We start from the raw sequence: 16894 nt of genomic DNA on the forward strand, positions 1-16894 counted from the left end.
AATAATTATTGCATGTAAATTGAAATATGATAACGTATAGGACTAAATCTCTAAAAATATAAAATAATTGATGTTGAGGGGTGTAAGTGTTACAAATGATACTTTAAGGGGGTAAGTGTTACATAAGCTATACTTCAGGGTGCAAAGTGTATTTAGCCCTAATAATATAAAGGATAAATTGCACCTACACGCTCGAGGGTATGCTAAAATATCTTTAAGGTCCACGTGGTTAGAAACTCTAACGGATAATGTATTGAATACTTTTTTATTTGAGAGAAATGTATTGGATACCTTATGCCGAGAGTTCTAACCGATTATTAATTTCAGGAAGTGGTGGAGACAACGTAGAACTAGATATATCTTTTTGCGTTGTTTATTCAATAATGTTTTATACTCGGGGGTACTTTTGACATATTCGATAGTTCAGGGGTATTTACCACACAGGAAATATTAGCGGGATCCAAGTGTAAATTTACTGTAATACCTCCTCGATTTAAGTGGATCTCTTTGTAAAATTCACGCCCAAATCTTTCCTAATTCAATTTGATCTCTTTTCCGAATATAATTCCTTACTCAACACCGAAAACTTTCCCAATTCAATTTGATCTCTAACTAGGGTTTTTTTCTTATTTATATAATTCCAGATTCCTAACTCACCACCGAAAACTTTCCCAATTCAATTTGACCTCTTTTCTGAATACTAGGGTTTTCTCTTATTTATACAATTCCTTACTCTTTTTTTTCTCTTGAAAACAAATCGCTGGTTGTGCTTTCCTTTCATCGTGAGGTACGTTACGTTTATTTGCTTATTTTGATGGTTTTTATGTTGTTTCTCTCTGCTGGAATACACATAGGTGGAATTGTTAAAATATATAATTTTTAATTTTTCGTGATGATCTTTTGCTGGAATACGTGGTTGGGGAAATTGTAAAAGATATAACTTTTTTGTTGTTTGCGATGATATTTTGCTGGAAGCAAATTTGTTTTACTTTTAGTGACTTGATTCATAATAAATTTAGATATTTTTTAATCGGATTGTGATATTGTGATATGTGTAGGTCAATCTGCTGGCTGTACTTGACAAGGACAAAAAAAAAATGTCTGCTACAGGAAGAGCGGGATACGAATACAATTATGAGTTCTCGGTGGATGATGAAATTGTCCTGCGCTATAATTACACACTTGTCCCAGGAAAAAAGACCTTCCTCTTTGAGATTAGAACCCTCTTCATCTTGAAGAAAACGGACGGAGTAGATGAGATCATGGGCTCGGAGAGATGCTTTGCGGAAATAAGTGTAAACGGCGAACAAGAAGCCGAACTGCTTTTCGGTTTTAATTGGCTGGCTAGTTACCGACTGAAGGAGTACTGGATGACCGAAGAGGATATCGCTAGATTCGACCAAGACGCTATCGATTTCACCAAAAAAATAGAGGCGGACCCCGGGCGGGCCCACCGGAGAACAGTTCCTATAGGCATTGACCTAAAAGTTTGCACGGTGCAGCAAGAAGGCGAGGAGGTGGGGCCCGCGTTGGAGAGGGTGATTAGGGCGGAAAAGTTGATACCGTTGTACGTGTATCCGTTGCAGATGGGGTTGGAAAACGGGCCGCCTCCCGCTATTCCGTTGGGCGATATGTTTCGAGTATTTTTGTGGGAGCTAGAGAGGACTAGAGTGGAAGACCTTAATCAAGGTTTGGCTATGATGCAAGATTGCGGTGTGTGTTTGCGGGCCCCAATTGTGGGTGATCAGATATCGGTGCTCCCTTCATGCGGTCATGCCATGCACTCACATTGCATTGTTGGAAGCTTGTTGGAGAAGAGGGAGTGCCCTTTGTGCCATTCTTTGGTGACGTTTGATCCTATGGCTGCTTATGCAAATTTTGATCCAGCAGATTATGAAATGTCTAAAACTTTGGCATGACTATGATCCAGAAGATTTGTAATATTTTTTTGGTTTTGATTTTCATTAAAGGTATTAATGTCATTGACTATTTATTATCTAATTTTTATTTTTGTGGTATTAAAGTAAGCAAATTTTAGTATTAGTTATAGGCACTCCCTATATTTAAGGCAAAAGGGTTTTCTCAAATTATTTATTTAAGGGGCTCTACCTTACATGACTTTTCCAAATAAAGGGGGTTCTTGCTAATTTTCCCGTTTAAATATGTTGACGTCAAATGTTGACTTTTTTGTTACCAGTGGTTATTAGAGCCTTTTGCCTTTTTTATGACCTTTCTACCCCTCCGTAGGTCATATATGTTGTGCAAGAGATGAGAGCTCAAATATGCCTCGTTTCTTTACCTTTATTTTTCCTCCTTGAGGTAAGGTCCTCCGTAGGTCTTTATTAACACCCTTTTATAGGGGTAGGTGTAAGAAATTTACAAAATGCAGAGCGACTGGATGTAATTTCTCAAAAATAAAGATTTTTTTTGTAATTACACTTTACCTCATGGAGGTTGTTTTAATTTACCCATAATACAACTTTATTTTCCAACAAAATATATGGGTATTTCACAAAACACATGATTCCCACACAATCATACATTTATTTCTCTATTTTCATACGTTTTATTTGTTATGTTTTTACTCTCCTACTCTAACCGTCTTTCCCATCTTAATTGAACGTCAAAGGATCTGTCCGAGGCTCAAGTCAGGCCTTGCAGGTGAGTGGAACACTTTTCTTGGGTGATTAAGTTACCACGTTTGAGGAGGAGCTTTTGTCTTCTTCTTCTCCTTAGATAGTTTTTTTCGCCGAGTGTTGTCGGAACGAGTGCTAGGAAGTTGGCTTTTTCGTCGATTGTTGCTGGAATCGGATTTTCTTGGGCGATGGTTCTACTTTGGTTGATGGTGCGGGTTATGATTTACTGTATTTGTAACGAAAAACCATCAGAATATCGAAGTGGAGTGGTGATGGTGTGGTGTGACAACGGTGTGCTGACGATGGGGAGACATATCTAGGGTTTTTTTGTGGATCGGGCGGACGACGGTGCGAGTAGAGAAATTCGCGCAGATTGAACCTTTAATCGACTATGTTTTTTTGTCGCGGATTAAGGTTACTCGACTTCATTTTTTAATTCATTTTTTGATTTTTGTGTATTAATTCCGATTTGTATAAATCAATTACAATTTACGTATTGTATTTGTTTTGTAAAATAGATGTTGATTCGTTTTTATGTTTTTTTTTTTTTTTAGTATTCGATTTTTTAATCGACTATGCTTCATAGGCCATTTAATCAACTATGTTTCATAGTCGATTAATATAGCCGATAGACAATAAAAAAGTTAACAATGAAAAAAAATAAAAACTACTGATGAAGGGGCATAATTGGACAACTGGGGTAAGGGTATAAAAGAAATTTTCTCCATGTAAAACATCCCTTGAAGATTCTAAACCCCAATTCTATATGTACAATCACTGTTTCTCAACAATAATAATAAATAAAAAAAAAAGAAAAAAAAAAAGAAAAAAAAAAGAAGACAAGGTGTGATTAGAGCAAAATCAATCAACACAGTAAGCAAACATAGCAACCAATAGCAATTTAAGAAAGAAGCAGCCCTTTGGCAGGGCTTTCAACCAGATGTCGCCTTGCTATTCGTCCTGAGAGGAACGAGCACCGGTTCATTACTAGCAGCTTTCATTGCGGCTATATCCTCTAGACGCTTCCATATTAATTCTCGTTTCGTCTTATTCTCTTCTTCTTTTGCTTCGTCTTCTTGGAATTTGAGCAAGCACTCCTCAAATAGCTCTGGGTCCACATCGGAGAAGATTTTCCGGACATTCAATGTCAAGCTTTGGACAGCCTGGTTCCAATGGCTTCTTGCGTTTCTTTCTAATGCAGGAAATATAATTGGGAGTATGACTTTACGATTTTGTTTGATCAGGTTTTCGATGTGATCATTGTTCCACAAAAAGAGAGCCCGTTCTGCTACCTGTAGAAACAAGAATCATATTAAAAGATCATAACGAGAGAGTGCCCTCTTAACTTCCACTGGGTGGGGGTGGGGGGCAGAATTTAAGCCACGGAGAGCCGAAGTTCCATAACATTTATCATCTAATCATAACTAAAAAGTTTCATACTTCGAATTGGTAATGCATTTTCTTTTAGAGTTGACTAGGCATTGCAATCTTTTTTCAATGGCTGTTGAACTTATGTTTGACATCAAACCATGCTTTTCAATAGTTTATGTCTCCAATTAGAAAGTGTTGACAAGAATATCATATAATCTTTTTCGTAACGAAGGAAACATTAAAAGTGATACTATATGTAGCTCACGCACATAAAAGAGAAGTTATTTCAAACCAACGGGTCAAAAACTCGAAATTTCAAGTTAGTCAGGGAAGATAAATTATTGGATTTGAAACCACGCCTAGTTTCCAGCAATCAATTTAGAAGCAGCATGATAAGCAATATGCTACGGGCCAATCAATTTAGAAGCAGCATGAAACGCATCTCTGTTGACCGATCTGTTGACCGATCGTCAAAATGCACATATTAGCCTTGTAAGAAGAAGGATGATAATTCAACAAACAAAAATGAGTCAAGAAATTGAGCAAGTCATTAATATTTACGAATTTCATTCGGAACATGAACATACATTAGGGGCGGATTTTTACATTTCATCTGGATTGTGGAAAGATGCATGTGTAAATCATATGAATGCATAAATAATAGTCAAAAGGATTCAGTTAAAAGGGGAGCAAAAAAGAAGACAACAAATCCACAACATCTCTAGCAAGTATCAAGAACTATAATAATATAATAGAAATAAACGGGAGAGCAAAAAAATCTTTATCAGAGGGGCCCACCTGAAAGTGCGAACTGCTAAGGCATCGACCAATGGTACGAAACAAACGAACCATACAACGCTGAAACTCTGGAGGCTGAGTTGCTTCCAACACTTCCTCGAGCTCGCCCAAGAACATGACCTCCTTCGAACTGTTTGTGATCGGCCAGTATTTGACCAACCCTCTTATGACTGTATCAGCAAGTTTGCAGTCCTTCTCGACAAATTGCGTTATGCAATAAGATAGCTGCTGATGGTATATGGGAATGCACTTCGGTTTATGAAGTGGAATGAGCGCCCGAACAAGGAAAAGCTTGTGCTCTTCTTTCAAAGGCAACGCAAATCCATTTATAATGCTGCCCAAAATCTCTAAAAGCTCAGCTATCCCGTTATGCTTCTCCGTTTCAAGAATAAAGTTGAAGAATATATTGTTGATCGATTTTCTAATGAAGGGGCGGTGGACCATGAATTTCCCGTATATCCGGTGAAGAACAGTTTTTAAATAGTCTCTCTCTCTAGGATCTTCCGAATCAAAAAGCTCTAACAATCTGAGTACGAAAGAGTGATCCACGTATCGTTTTGCCAGCTTGGCATCTGTCTCGGGCGAAGCCACAAATCGGAGAAGGAATTCGTAAACGACTTGCAAGTGGGGCCAAGCGGGGTCCATCAGAGGCTCCTCTTCTTCCAAATCGAAGGCTTCTAATACTTTGTTTTCACGAGGCTGAGTGGAAAGTGTGCGGAACAAGTTAATTGATATCATTCTCACCATCTCTTGCATAACGTTTTCTGGGAATTTCCCATTTGCTGAAGCAACGTAATCGACAAGCTCCACTAATGTCTGCCTCTTGACGTCTTTTTCTTTCAAATTCTTCACTGGGTCGGCGAAGTCGAACACTACACAACACATGCTCAACTTTTTGAGAAACAAGTTTTGCTTCTCGGAATTCGGCACGTCTCTAAAGCTGGGAAGTGCCTCGTACGGCATATGTGCTCCATTCCTGTTTATCTTTGTATGTAACGGCATGTAATGTTGGCCGGAGTTTGAAGTTGAGTTGATACCGGAAACAGCTGTGGCGGCGTTTGAACGCGAATTTGTTCTTGAAGAATTTGAAGCCAAATTAGAGGATCCTCCATCGCGATTATCAACTAACTTGTTCTGTTTTCGAGGAAGCCTATTGAGAATATTTTTTATCATAACTGACAGCACAAAATCGAAACTTTCCTTAAATTATATCCAATGCTGTCACCAATCAATCACAACACCATAAATGTAACAGAATCCGGCGAACCAATCATAGGCTAATCGTGGGGAAACTAGCCCCCTTTATACTCGATATATTCCCCACCCTGACTTATGTGCTTACGCTCTTACCAGCTTAGGAATCGTCTCCTGTTCAAACAAACGGAAATGAAAACGAAAATAAACAGAATTAACACCAGAAAAGCCCCCAAAAAATACCCAAAATAGCAAAAGTCCACCCTTCCAAAAAGCAATCAAGGTCAAACATAATTTTCATGTCATCGTCAAATCCATAGATGAAAATCCAAAAAAACGGAGTTTAAATTAAAATTGACCAAAAAAATTCAATATTTTGCAAAAAAAATTCAAAAAATTGAGATATACATCTTCTAATCCAAAAAATAAAAATAAAAACCTAAAGAAAAAAAGATGCAGGTTTATGAACTAACCTCAGCTTTCCGTTGTGCTTAATTTCATACAGATTTCCAACTATAAAGCCAGATCAGGACGCCTCGAGATCTAGGCGCGATCCAGAAAACATCATTTCATAAAAAAATCGCCAACAGAAGCATCAAAAGAGCAACAACACCTTGAACCTAACACCAGAATAGCTACACAAGTTAAAATTACCACCTAAAGCTCAAAGATTGAGGTAATTATTGCAAACACGATGAGCCATTGACGAAGAAATTAAAGCTTGTTTCAATTTTTTTTTGATGCAGAAGAAACCAATTGGGGGCAACAACAACAAAAAAAAAAAACGATTAAGAGTTTGAAATCAGAAAACAGATGCCCCCAACTGAAAGCAGATGTAGAGAGAGAAAGCAAAAGTTTCGCCGATGGGGTTTAAGAGGGAAAAAGGCGAAGATTAGAGAAAGCAATCGTTGGTTTTGTTCTTGTTGATGATGGGTTGGGTTGGGTTGTGGAGCTGTACTTTTTGATTTTTGCTGAATTATTATTTATTTATTTATTTAATTTATTATTTATTTTTACTGAATTTTTCTCTTTTAAAGAGCTTTCCTTTTCGTCTCTCCACTCTTTTTAATTTCTTTTCTTTTATAAAATAACATATCCAAAAAAAAATATTAGAAAAATTAAAGTCTTCAATTTAAATGAAATCTTATATACGTTATTGCTAGATCTTATTATTATTATTATGATTTATTAAATGACTTATTTGGTAAATAATGATAAAATATTGAAGCTTGATTTAATTAAATAATTAGGGAAGAGTTTTAATTAATTATCCAGCAGGTTATGGTGGAAGCAAAGATGAGGAATGAATCAGCTGTACAACTGTTGATAAAGATGAAAGAGAAAGCATGGTTGGGCATAAAGTTTTTCCATTAAGATATCACGTGCTACGTGGCGCGTGCTCTGCACCTCCACCAAATACTATGGATGGGGAATTGGGCCTCTGAATGTCTAGACCCGTCGGATGACGTCATGCTCGGCCCAAATTCATATAGGGCCGTAGGCAAAAAGATAAAGTGAAATTAAAATTTTAATATAAAAGTAAATATTTTGGGTATTTATTTATTTTAAGTGGAATAATCAAAAGTATTATTATCATATTTTCTATAAAATTTGGGGTCCATATTATTTTTTTCTTTATTTATATAAAAATATAAAATTTTATTCGTATTTGGAGGCCTTAATAATAATCAACATAGTTTTTGAGGACCCAAATACAAATATACAATAGTTTGGGTTCTACCGTCCTAGGCATAGTAGGCTTGCCTAATGTCTAAAATACAGAAGATACCCGTAAAGAATGACCTAGCGGTTGGAGTAAGTGATTACGTGTCAATTAACTCAAGTTCAAATCCTCTTATTAACGGTCGCTAGGTGGAATCTGTCACGCATGATTAACCGATTGTGGTTTACGTCTTTCATATAGTTTGCAAGCTATTATTATACCATATTGTAGGTTTATCCAATGCACTTTGCAAGATATTATACGAGAGTGTTAGTTTACACAGTTCACCTATATGATTGACTTTCGTATGATTTGCAAACTATAATACCAGAGTGTAGGTTATCCAATGCATCTTGCAAGTTATTATACAAAAATGTAATTTTACCCAGTTCACCTATATAATTGACTGTAAGCTGTTATACAAGAGTGTAAGTTTTCATTTAAAAAAAAAAATCTCAAACAAGTGTAGATTGTAGAATAATATGAAGAGCACACACCACCACTCTGCAACTAACAATAAACAAAGGGGTCAATTTACTATTTCAAGAATTATACACCCCAAATCACACCACTTTGCAACTAACAATAAACAAAGGGGTCAATTTACTATTTCAAATCACGCCTCTTTTCCAATCTGCCTGCCAAATCAAATACAGTTAACAATTTGTAATTAATTATAAACACAGGGGTCAATTTGGTGATTATGACCAATTAGAGGCAAATAGGGTCAATGATTGATCAAAACTCCAAAAAATAATATCTGCAAATTCGTACACCAACTCTCACACTCTCGCGCACTAGCAAGTCAAATTTGACAACTCTGCCAAAACATCTCATCCGATCAGGCGATACTGCACAGGTATACTCGATTCATTTTCTTTCACCTAATTATTGCTTGTAATCTGAGGTGAAAGAAATCATTAAATTTTTGTGATTGATCGTATTTCTGTTGTTTGGCAGTCTATTTTTTGTGTTTTTTACTAGCGCCAGATTTGTGCGAACGACGATCCTTTTTTGGATCTGTTGTTTTTTCCTTTTTTAGGATCAAAACAAAAATCGGCTGGTTTGACTGAATCACTGCTTCTGTTTTAGTTAATTGCTGTTTGGAATAATTCATTTTCCAGTATTCCAATTTTAATGCAAGTTACTTGAATAGTAATTAATGGATTTGTTTTTTTCTCGATTTGATTGTGTAGCTGCTTAATCACAGATGAATTTTAGCATCGGCGTTAGAGTTGACTGTATCCGTACTTTGAGCTGTTTTGGCAGTTGATTATGAATTTGTTAATTGTGTTTATGAATTAATGTTAAGCTGTTAAGTATGCAAATTAAACTATTGAATTTGTTGACTTGATTATAATGTGCAGATCGGAGAGCTGTAATCGGAGATTTATCTTAGCTTCCGCTGAATTTGGAGAATGTCGGAATTGGGTGAATGGCACTGTGAAAAGAGACCTTTCCCTAAGAATGAGTCTTTTACTAAAGTACATGAGACTGTGTCTGAAACGGGAAGCCTCTCTATCATTGTTCTCGGTGCTTCTGGCGATCTTGCTAAGAAGAAGACCTTCCCTGCACTTTTCAACCTTTATCGGCAGGTTAATCAGAAATATTGGTTCCGCTTTTAATTCAATGTGTTTTTCATCTAGTATGTGGTTGATTATTTGCTTCTAGAATGAAATTTATTCAATGAAATAGTTAAGGCTAATTACATGTTGTTATTTTATCTGTAGAAGATGATATTCCCTTTTAAGATTTCGTGTGTGAGAAAAGTTCATTGGTTGAAAACTGTCTTTTGAAAGCAAACTCATCTCTTATGGTTTATACTAAATTGAACTGTTCGATATTCAGGGATTTTTACCATCAAACGAGGTTTACATTTTTGGATATGCAAGGACCAAGATATCTGACGAGGAACTGCGAGATCGGATCCGAGGGTAAGGTTTCTGAATGTCTCAGTTTGAGTTTGATCAAATTGTGGGAGTAGTTTTGCGTGTTTATGTACTGACATCTTTCATCTGGGAATGCCTTGCAATAAAATATGTAGTTCTCTTAAGTATTGCCCAAAGCTTATGCATTTGGCTAGTTTTTGGATTGGATTCACCGACTATAATTAACTAATGTAGGTACCTTCCCAAGGGGAAAGAAGGCACAGAAGATGTTTCCAACTTTCTGCAGTTGGTTAGTGGTTACTGGTTATATATAAATATATATATCATCTTCTGCTTAACCTTAAAGGGAAATATATGGTTACAATAGGCTAAACTTTCCTCGGAAATGTAGATCAAATATGTTAGTGGGGCTTACGATGCTCCAGAAGGATTTCAAGCCTTAGATAAGGCAATATCTGAGTACGAAATATCGATAAACAGTGCGGAAGGGTCATCGCGCAGGCTATTCTACCTTGCGCTGCCTCCATCTGTGTATCCACAAGTCTGCAAAATGATCAAGAATTATTCCATGAATAGATGTATGTTTTATTTGCAGACTCTCACTCCTTATGTGTTTCCTTAATCAATAATCGGTCTTTTATTGTTTAAAAATCTGTCTTATGATCGGGATTTTATTCTAGTTTCTAAAGGACTTTAATGGGGGTAAAATTGGCCAAACCGGGGAATAAGCTGATTGAAAAGACTATTTATAGGTATAGATAATGCTGACTATTGAATCCTTGTTTTAACGACCTTGATGTCTACCGCTTGAAAATGCAAACTTAGTTTTTTTCAAGCTACTGTATTCTTAGAGAGAGAAGACATTTCTTAATTTGGAAACTGTCAATGCTATTTAATTTGGTGCTTCCCATGACATGTAAGTGTGATTTTCGTGACTCTTTGATATAATATTTTGCAGCTGATCTTGTTGGATGGACTCGTGTTGTTGTTGAGAAGCCTTTTGGCAAGGATTTGGCTTCAGCAGAGGAACTAAGCTCCCAAATAGGAGAATTATTTGAAGAACCACAGATCTACCGTATAGATCATTATTTGGGGAAGGAATTGGTGCAGAACTTGGTAATAACTCATTTAACTCAATTGTCTAATGCAATATTTGTCAACTTACCTAGGTATATTATGTAGCACATGGGGCTAAAGATAATAATTTTATCTCCGTATCATGTAAAACATTGCAGTTGGTACTTCGGTTTGCGAATCGCTTCTTTTTACCTCTCTGGAATCGCGACAATGTTGATAATGTACAGGTAGGTTATTTCACGCTTAAATGACGAGAAATTACAATAATGTTTCCTCTTGATTAAATTATTACAAATCTGACTCCTCCATTCGCAGATTGTGTTTAGAGAAGATTTTGGAACTGAGGGACGTGGCGGGTATTTCGATCAGTATGGGTATGCTCTCCACTTCTGACTACTTGTGTTGTGAAAATAAATCTTGTTTATCAACTTCAGAAATGTATATTTTGTTCTTAATTTGAGTATGTTTTATCTACTTTGCAGAATCATCCGTGACATAATCCAGAATCACCTATTGCAGGTAGCCTCGTTGATTTTGAATGTTTTCCTGCTTGCAAAATTCATTGTCAAAATCAACTTTGTTTCTAATATACATCTGTTTTGATCATGATCAGAGATGCGCCACTTATAATATTTCGTCTGATAGCACTTATTATTCGATGACATATTGTACCCATTCTTGATAGTGTAGCTAAGAAATATTTCTTGTAGATTCTAATATCAATATGCATGCGACTATTATCAGTTTCCTTTCTATTAACCTTCTGTTTGAAGTAAGCAGTTGATTTCAGTTAACACCATTCCTTTTGCCTAAATCTATGGGTGAAAAAAAAAATGTGCCAGGTTCTTTGTCTTGTCGCCATGGAGAAGCCTGTTTCTCTGACACCTGAGCATATTCGAGATGAAAAAGTCAAGGTATGTACAGAAAGGATCCTTAAAATTGCAATTTCTTGTTGATGTGTTTGATTGCCGATAGCCATTTTTATTTCTACTTCTTTTTATTTGCTGCATTTTTTAATCTTGTACTTCAATATGTTGTGTCTTGCTTTTATAGCAGATAATCTTATAGTTTCACTAAATGAAGTTGAAACTCAGGTTCTTCAATCAGTTGTTCCAATTAAAGACGAAGAGGTGGTGCTCGGACAATATGAAGGCTACAAGGACGATCCGACGGTCCCAGACAACTCAAACACTCCCACTTTTGCATCAGTGATTCTACATATACACAATGAAAGATGGGAAGGTAGCCAAGATATTTACATTTATTAAACTTTAGAGTTATATACTATTTAATACGATGTTTTGTAAGATGACCGGGAACTACTTGCTGTAGGTGTACCCTTTATACTTAAGGCAGGAAAAGCTTTAGGTTCAAGGAAAGCAGATATACGGGTTCAATTGAAGAATGTTCCTGGTGATATCTTTAAATGTATGTGCTAAATTTTTTCTTAAAATGCAAATTAAATATACCAGGAACTCAATATTTTGATTGGATAAACCTGATGAAAATTTAATATTATCTAGGTCAAAATCAAGGAAGGAACGAAATTGTAATTCGTCTGCAACCTTCAGAGGCCATTTACATGAAACTAACTGTCAGTTAACTCAGTAGTGTTATTTTCCTTATAGATATTCTGGTCAATCACATCATGACTTTGGTGTAATCGGATGGCTCTCGTCGAGCCACTTGGCCGTTTCTCTCTCTCCTCTGTTCCCGACTATGTTTCTTCTTCTCTCTCATGCAGGTGAAGCAGCCTGGATTGGAAATGTCCACTGCTCAGAGCGAACTAGACTTGTCGTACAGGCAACGTTATCAAGGGGTTGTCATTCCTGAGGCTTATGAACGTCTAATTCTCGACACGTACGCACACTTTACGTTTATTGCCATTTATTATAGAAAAAAGAGAAGAAAAAAACTCTCTTATTTTGTTTGGTAATCCTAAGTTTAATTTTTTTTGTTTGCAGAATCAAAGGTGATCAGCAGCATTTTGTCCGAAGAGACGAGTTGAAGGTAAACACTACGAAACCGCACCCGAACATTTCTTGAAAATGCATAAATAAACATTTCGAGTACATATATATGTATTTACTTTTTGTTGGCAATCTTGATTAGGCTGCATGGGAGATTTTCACACCACTTCTGCACCGAATAGATAACGGAGAAGTTAAGTCACTGCCCTACAAGCCTGGTAGCAGAGGCCCTGCCGAAGCAGATGAACTGTTGGAGAAGGCAGGGTATGTGCAGACACATGGCTATTTATGGATCCCTCCAACCTTAGCTTAAACTTTTCCCACACTCAACTTAATTGTACCTTGTCTACAGCGTGCATTTTTTCGTGTTTTTTTACCTCGTGTTTTGTGGCGAAGGCAGGTTTGAAGTTTGAACATATTTGAGATTGAGAAATATGTAATAAACATTTGTACTGAATCTCCTGTGTAATAACTAATAACTTTTGTTTCTTGTTGTTGACAAATCCAAATTTGAATTATCCCTGAGAAACAGAAGAATAAAAATAGGCAGATCAAAATAGATACATTTTCTTTGACAGCAAACTGCAACAACTTTGAAAATAAAAGGTCTATTGTGTAATTATAGGTATTATTTATTTTGCGTAATTTATTTCAAAAAATGTTTATGTAAAGAAAAAAAAAAAGGATATATTTTTTTTTCTGAACTAATAAATCGAATCTAAAGTTTGAGTAATTCAGCTACAATGAAGGCAACAAAGTGAGTAGAAGAATGCACGGACCTTAAAAATTACCGTCCAGCCCGTGACAGTCACGTGACCAAATCATGCACTGTCCGAAAATATCGCTTACTTACTGAAGCACGTAGTGGTCCCCACCTACATTTCAGCATCGACGACTCCGCCTCACTGTTTCGAATCGTGTATATATATCACAGCCCTAATGACCAAATGATAACACACTCTTTCTCTCTCTACTATCTGCCGCTAATCTCATTCCTAATCTCTTCATTTTTCTAGATCTCTACTACATTCATCACCATGGCCAAAATCAAGATCGGAATCAATGGTAATTTTATTGTTTTTGTGAAAATTGTCGTCAATTTGTAATTGTAATTCGGATCCAATTTTTTTTTTTTGAAGTTCTGAACGCATTGATCTACCTTTTTCGTGCAGGATTTGGAAGGATCGGGCGTTTGGTTGCTAGAGTTGCGCTGCAGAGTGATGATATTGAACTCGTCGCCGTCAACGACCCATTTATTACCACCGATTACATGGTACTCTCTCTCTATGGATTTGTGTGTGTGTGTGTGTGTTTGTGGATATATGGATCTCTATTTATACGACTGTTCTGAGTGAAACCACAATTTTGTGTGAATTTGTTTCTCGTTACCTTTTTTTCTCTGATTTAACAAATAGATCTGTATTTTTTTACAAAATTTGTTTCGGATTATGTTGATGTATACTGGATTGATCTGTCAAACGTATTGAATCCTGTAAGCCTTGATTGGTTTTAAAACCTTTTTTGGACTTAAATCTCAGACAATTAGCATGTTTTACTACATCAAATTTCACACTAAAAAATATAGTTGGAAACAAATATTTATCATCTTACAAATTGTTGATTATGCTCTGTACTTCTATTTTCTGTATTTTCTGTAGCGTTTGAAGCTTTGCCACTTAGCGTATTTCATTCTCAGCACATTTTTTCCTTCACTAATGCAAGTATTTGCATGCCGGTCCAATATTTCATATGTGATTCTTGAATAATGTTCTTTGAACTGTTGTCAAATACTATTTGTTATTATCTAATTTAATCGCAATCTCAATTACTATTCTCTGTTGTACAGACATACATGTTCAAATACGACAGTGTTCACGGTCAGTGGAAACATAACGAGCTTACGGTTAAGGATTCAAAGACCCTTCTCTTCGGTGAGAAGCCTGTGGCTGTATTTGGTGTGAGGTAATAATTATTAATAATTATTAATAATTATACTCTTTTGTCAACTTGATGTGTTTGATTAGTTTATATTTCTTGTCATTTTATACATTTTCCTCTCCGATGAATAGGAACCCAGAGGAGATCCCATGGGGCGAGGCTGGTGCTGAGTTTGTTGTGGAGTCCACAGGGGTTTTCACTGACAAGGCTAAGGCTTCTGCACACATTAAGGTTTTCATTTAATGAATTCCTTAAATATCTGTCTGAAATCAATATTATATATCCCAATTTTCTGCTTATCTTTAAGTGTCTCATAATTCATGTTGTCTGATTCTTGGAATACTCTTATTTGGTCACAGGGAGGGGCGAAAAAGGTTGTAATTTCTGCCCCAAGTGCGGATGCCCCTATGTTCGTTGTGGGTGTCAACGAGAAGGAGTACAAGAAAGACCTTGACATTGTTTCAAATGCTAGTTGCACTACCAACTGTCTTGCCCCATTGGCTAAGGTACGTACTGTACTACGTGTTCGCTGGGCAAGCATTAAGTTACTTCGATTGAATAATATTAATCTAATTGTCTACAATATTGCAGGTTCTCAATGACAGGTTCGGTATCGTTGAGGGTTTGATGACCACTGTCCATGCCATGACAGGTAAATCTTGTCAATTTACTATTAATTAAACATGTGTGTGATAGGATAACTGAGCTGATTATTTTATTTTATTTTATTTTGAAATGAAATTCAGCAACACAGAAGACTGTTGATGGTCCGTCGATGAAGGACTGGAGAGGTGGAAGAGCTGCTTCATTCAATATCATTCCCAGCAGCACTGGAGCTGCAAAGGTACCGTTAATGTCATTTTACATCTTACAAACTTCATTTCCAAAAAATATATTTTCAACTTCTCAATTTTTTCCTTGATGACTACATACTTATTTAGCAATCTCTAACAAGAAACGGGCTTTTAGTGATTGTTTATAGGTACTGTTGAATAAGTATTTAGTTACATGGTGACTGTTTTTATTCTTTTTGTATGCACCGTCGTATGATTACGCAATAGCGTAGGACCATTAATTTATAGTGTCATTCTAGTCTAAGAATGGTACATTTTTTTTCTACAGGCTGTTGGAAAGGTACTTCCCGCACTAAACGGAAAGCTTACTGGTATGGCTTTCCGTGTTCCAACTGCTGATGTTTCAGTGGTCGACCTAACTGTCAGGCTTTCAAAGGCAGCTTCTTATGATGAAATTAAAGCTGCTATCAAGTAAGAATTATTGCCTTTTTTCGACATTCTTGTGTCTTTTGAAGGCAGCCTTGTCATATGTTCTGAGTCTCTTGTCTGCTGTAGGGAGGAGTCCGAGACTAGCATGAAGGGAATCCTAGGATACACTGAAGATGATGTTGTATCAACTGACTTTGTCGGTGATTGCAGGTACCTTTATCTTTTATCTAGTACAATTAGTCGTATATCGTATATCTTCTCTTTACTGCCCCTCCCGTTTCTCGTTTCTTGAAAATTTTCATTATACTTTTTTATGCAATACAAATACAATCTATCGTACATATTGTTTTCTATGCAGTGCCCCATCCATTTCTAGACTCTTGAAAAGTTTATCATAATTTTCTTGAAAATATGTGATCTTCACTCTTTTCATCCGTCTATTTTTTCTCAGGTCAAGCATATTCGATGCCAAGGCTGGAATTGCTCTTAATGGCAACTTTGTTAAGGTTGTCTCGTGGTACGATAACGAATGGGGTTACAGGTAAGACTTTGTTTACTGCATAGTTGAAGATAAATATTGTTTCTGCTCTCAACTGCAAATATATAAAGCCGCGATACTAACTAATATATAATTCTGTTTATTGCAGTAACCGTGTGATTGACTTGATCCGACACATGGCATCTGTTGCATAAGCTGCTGCTTCTGCTTGAAAGAAATTTACTTCTTTCACTTGTTGATTATCCTCGTTGAGGTAGTTTTGGAATAAATGAGCTGATGAACTTCTGCGGACTTAGTTTTTCTTTCTTTTCTTTTGTGCGAGAATTTTATTCGGTAATGATGTAGAACAGAGTTTATATCTCTGGTTTTGTGTTTTCATTTTCTTCTGTTTAATAAAATTATGTTTCTCAGCACATATCATTTACCAGTAGTTGAGGAAAGGTTTCCATGTGATTTAATGATTTGGATGTGTGCATTTTAAATCCCAATGTTTTACCTTTTAAAAATTCATGTGAAATTATTTAAAATATACATAAAAAATACTCCTTAAATTCAGAGGTTTCATTTTGTAAGCAA

The 16894-nt window shown here is 36.2% G+C and overlaps 4 protein-coding genes across 6 annotated transcripts; 3 read left to right on the forward strand and 1 right to left on the reverse strand.

Annotated features, from left to right (window-relative positions):
• Positions 1 to 499: 499 nt before the first annotated feature.
• LOC148767188 (uncharacterized) lies at positions 500 to 1919 on the forward strand. Its single transcript, XM_088825986.1, has 2 exons — positions 500 to 787; positions 1059 to 1919. The coding sequence occupies exon 2, from the start codon at positions 1098 to 1100 to the stop codon at positions 1917 to 1919; it is 822 nt and encodes a 273-aa protein (XP_088682112.1). The 5' UTR covers positions 500 to 787; positions 1059 to 1097.
• A 1418-nt stretch (positions 1920 to 3337) lies between these two features.
• Positions 3338 to 7057, reverse strand: LOC105961031 (serine/threonine protein phosphatase 2A 57 kDa regulatory subunit B' theta isoform). Its single transcript, XM_012985263.2, has 3 exons — positions 6473 to 7057; positions 4806 to 6173; positions 3338 to 3928 (listed from the first exon to the last, which is right to left on the reverse strand). Exons 2-3 carry the CDS (start codon positions 5976 to 5978, stop codon positions 3569 to 3571), a joined length of 1533 nt encoding a protein of 510 aa, XP_012840717.2. The 5' UTR covers positions 5979 to 6173; positions 6473 to 7057; the 3' UTR covers positions 3338 to 3568.
• Positions 7058 to 8217: 1160 nt separating this feature from the next.
• On the forward strand, positions 8218 to 13161 carry LOC105961032 (glucose-6-phosphate 1-dehydrogenase, cytoplasmic isoform-like). Of its 3 annotated transcripts, none has more exons than XM_088825808.1 (16): positions 8218 to 8581; positions 9099 to 9317; positions 9571 to 9656; positions 9846 to 9900; positions 10003 to 10189; positions 10570 to 10727; positions 10847 to 10915; positions 11004 to 11062; positions 11171 to 11207; positions 11531 to 11602; positions 11783 to 11930; positions 12021 to 12116; positions 12212 to 12282; positions 12433 to 12548; positions 12653 to 12698; positions 12801 to 13161. In XM_088825808.1, exons 2-16 carry the CDS (start codon positions 9141 to 9143, stop codon positions 12969 to 12971), a joined length of 1548 nt encoding a protein of 515 aa, XP_088681934.1. In that variant the 5' UTR covers positions 8218 to 8581; positions 9099 to 9140; the 3' UTR covers positions 12972 to 13161. The 3 variants fall into 3 exon arrangements, with proteins under 3 accessions (XP_088681934.1, XP_088681936.1, XP_088681935.1); XM_088825810.1 differs by having other exon boundaries at positions 8566 to 8629; XM_088825809.1 differs by lacking the exon at positions 8218 to 8581 and having other exon boundaries at positions 9090 to 9317.
• Positions 13162 to 13406: 245 nt separating this feature from the next.
• Positions 13407 to 16731, forward strand: LOC105961033 (glyceraldehyde-3-phosphate dehydrogenase, cytosolic). The gene is made up of 11 exons (XM_012985264.2): positions 13407 to 13723; positions 13831 to 13931; positions 14505 to 14620; positions 14728 to 14827; positions 14956 to 15102; positions 15188 to 15248; positions 15343 to 15440; positions 15719 to 15861; positions 15946 to 16029; positions 16271 to 16360; positions 16467 to 16731. Exons 1-11 carry the CDS (start codon positions 13696 to 13698, stop codon positions 16510 to 16512), a joined length of 1014 nt encoding a protein of 337 aa, XP_012840718.1. The 5' UTR covers positions 13407 to 13695; the 3' UTR covers positions 16513 to 16731.
• The last annotated feature ends 163 nt before the right edge of the window (positions 16732 to 16894 follow it).

The sequence above is a fragment of the Erythranthe guttata genome, chromosome 11, assembly GCF_056151865.1.
Source record: "Erythranthe guttata isolate IM_541 chromosome 11, IM_541, whole genome shotgun sequence".
Classification (NCBI taxonomy): Eukaryota; Viridiplantae; Streptophyta; class Magnoliopsida; order Lamiales; family Phrymaceae; genus Erythranthe; species Erythranthe guttata.

What these genes read in the sequence shown, in the direction of transcription:
- LOC148767188 (XM_088825986.1), top strand. Translation starts at nt 1,098, where the DNA reads ATGTCTGCTACAGGAAGAGCGGGATACGAATACAATTATGAGTTCTCG.
- LOC105961031 (XM_012985263.2), bottom strand. Translation starts at nt 5,978, where the DNA reads ATGATAAAAAATATTCTCAATAGGCTTCCTCGAAAACAGAACAAGTTA. An exon ending in TTAGCAGTTCGCACTTTCAG is followed by an intron (nt 3,929 to 4,805) that starts GTGGGCCCCTCT and finishes TTGTTTCTACAG; the next exon opens with GTAGCAGAACGGGCTCTCTT.
- LOC105961032 (XM_088825808.1), top strand. Translation starts at nt 9,141, where the DNA reads ATGTCGGAATTGGGTGAATGGCACTGTGAAAAGAGACCTTTCCCTAAG. An exon ending in TTTTCAACCTTTATCGGCAG is followed by an intron (nt 9,318 to 9,570) that starts GTTAATCAGAAA and finishes TTCGATATTCAG; the next exon opens with GGATTTTTACCATCAAACGA. An exon ending in GAATTATTCCATGAATAGAT is followed by an intron (nt 10,190 to 10,569) that starts GTATGTTTTATT and finishes AATATTTTGCAG; the next exon opens with CTGATCTTGTTGGATGGACT.
- LOC105961033 (XM_012985264.2), top strand. Translation starts at nt 13,696, where the DNA reads ATGGCCAAAATCAAGATCGGAATCAATG. An exon ending in AATCAAGATCGGAATCAATG is followed by an intron (nt 13,724 to 13,830) that starts GTAATTTTATTG and finishes TTTTTCGTGCAG; the next exon opens with GATTTGGAAGGATCGGGCGT. An exon ending in GAAATTAAAGCTGCTATCAA is followed by an intron (nt 15,862 to 15,945) that starts GTAAGAATTATT and finishes TGTCTGCTGTAG; the next exon opens with GGAGGAGTCCGAGACTAGCA.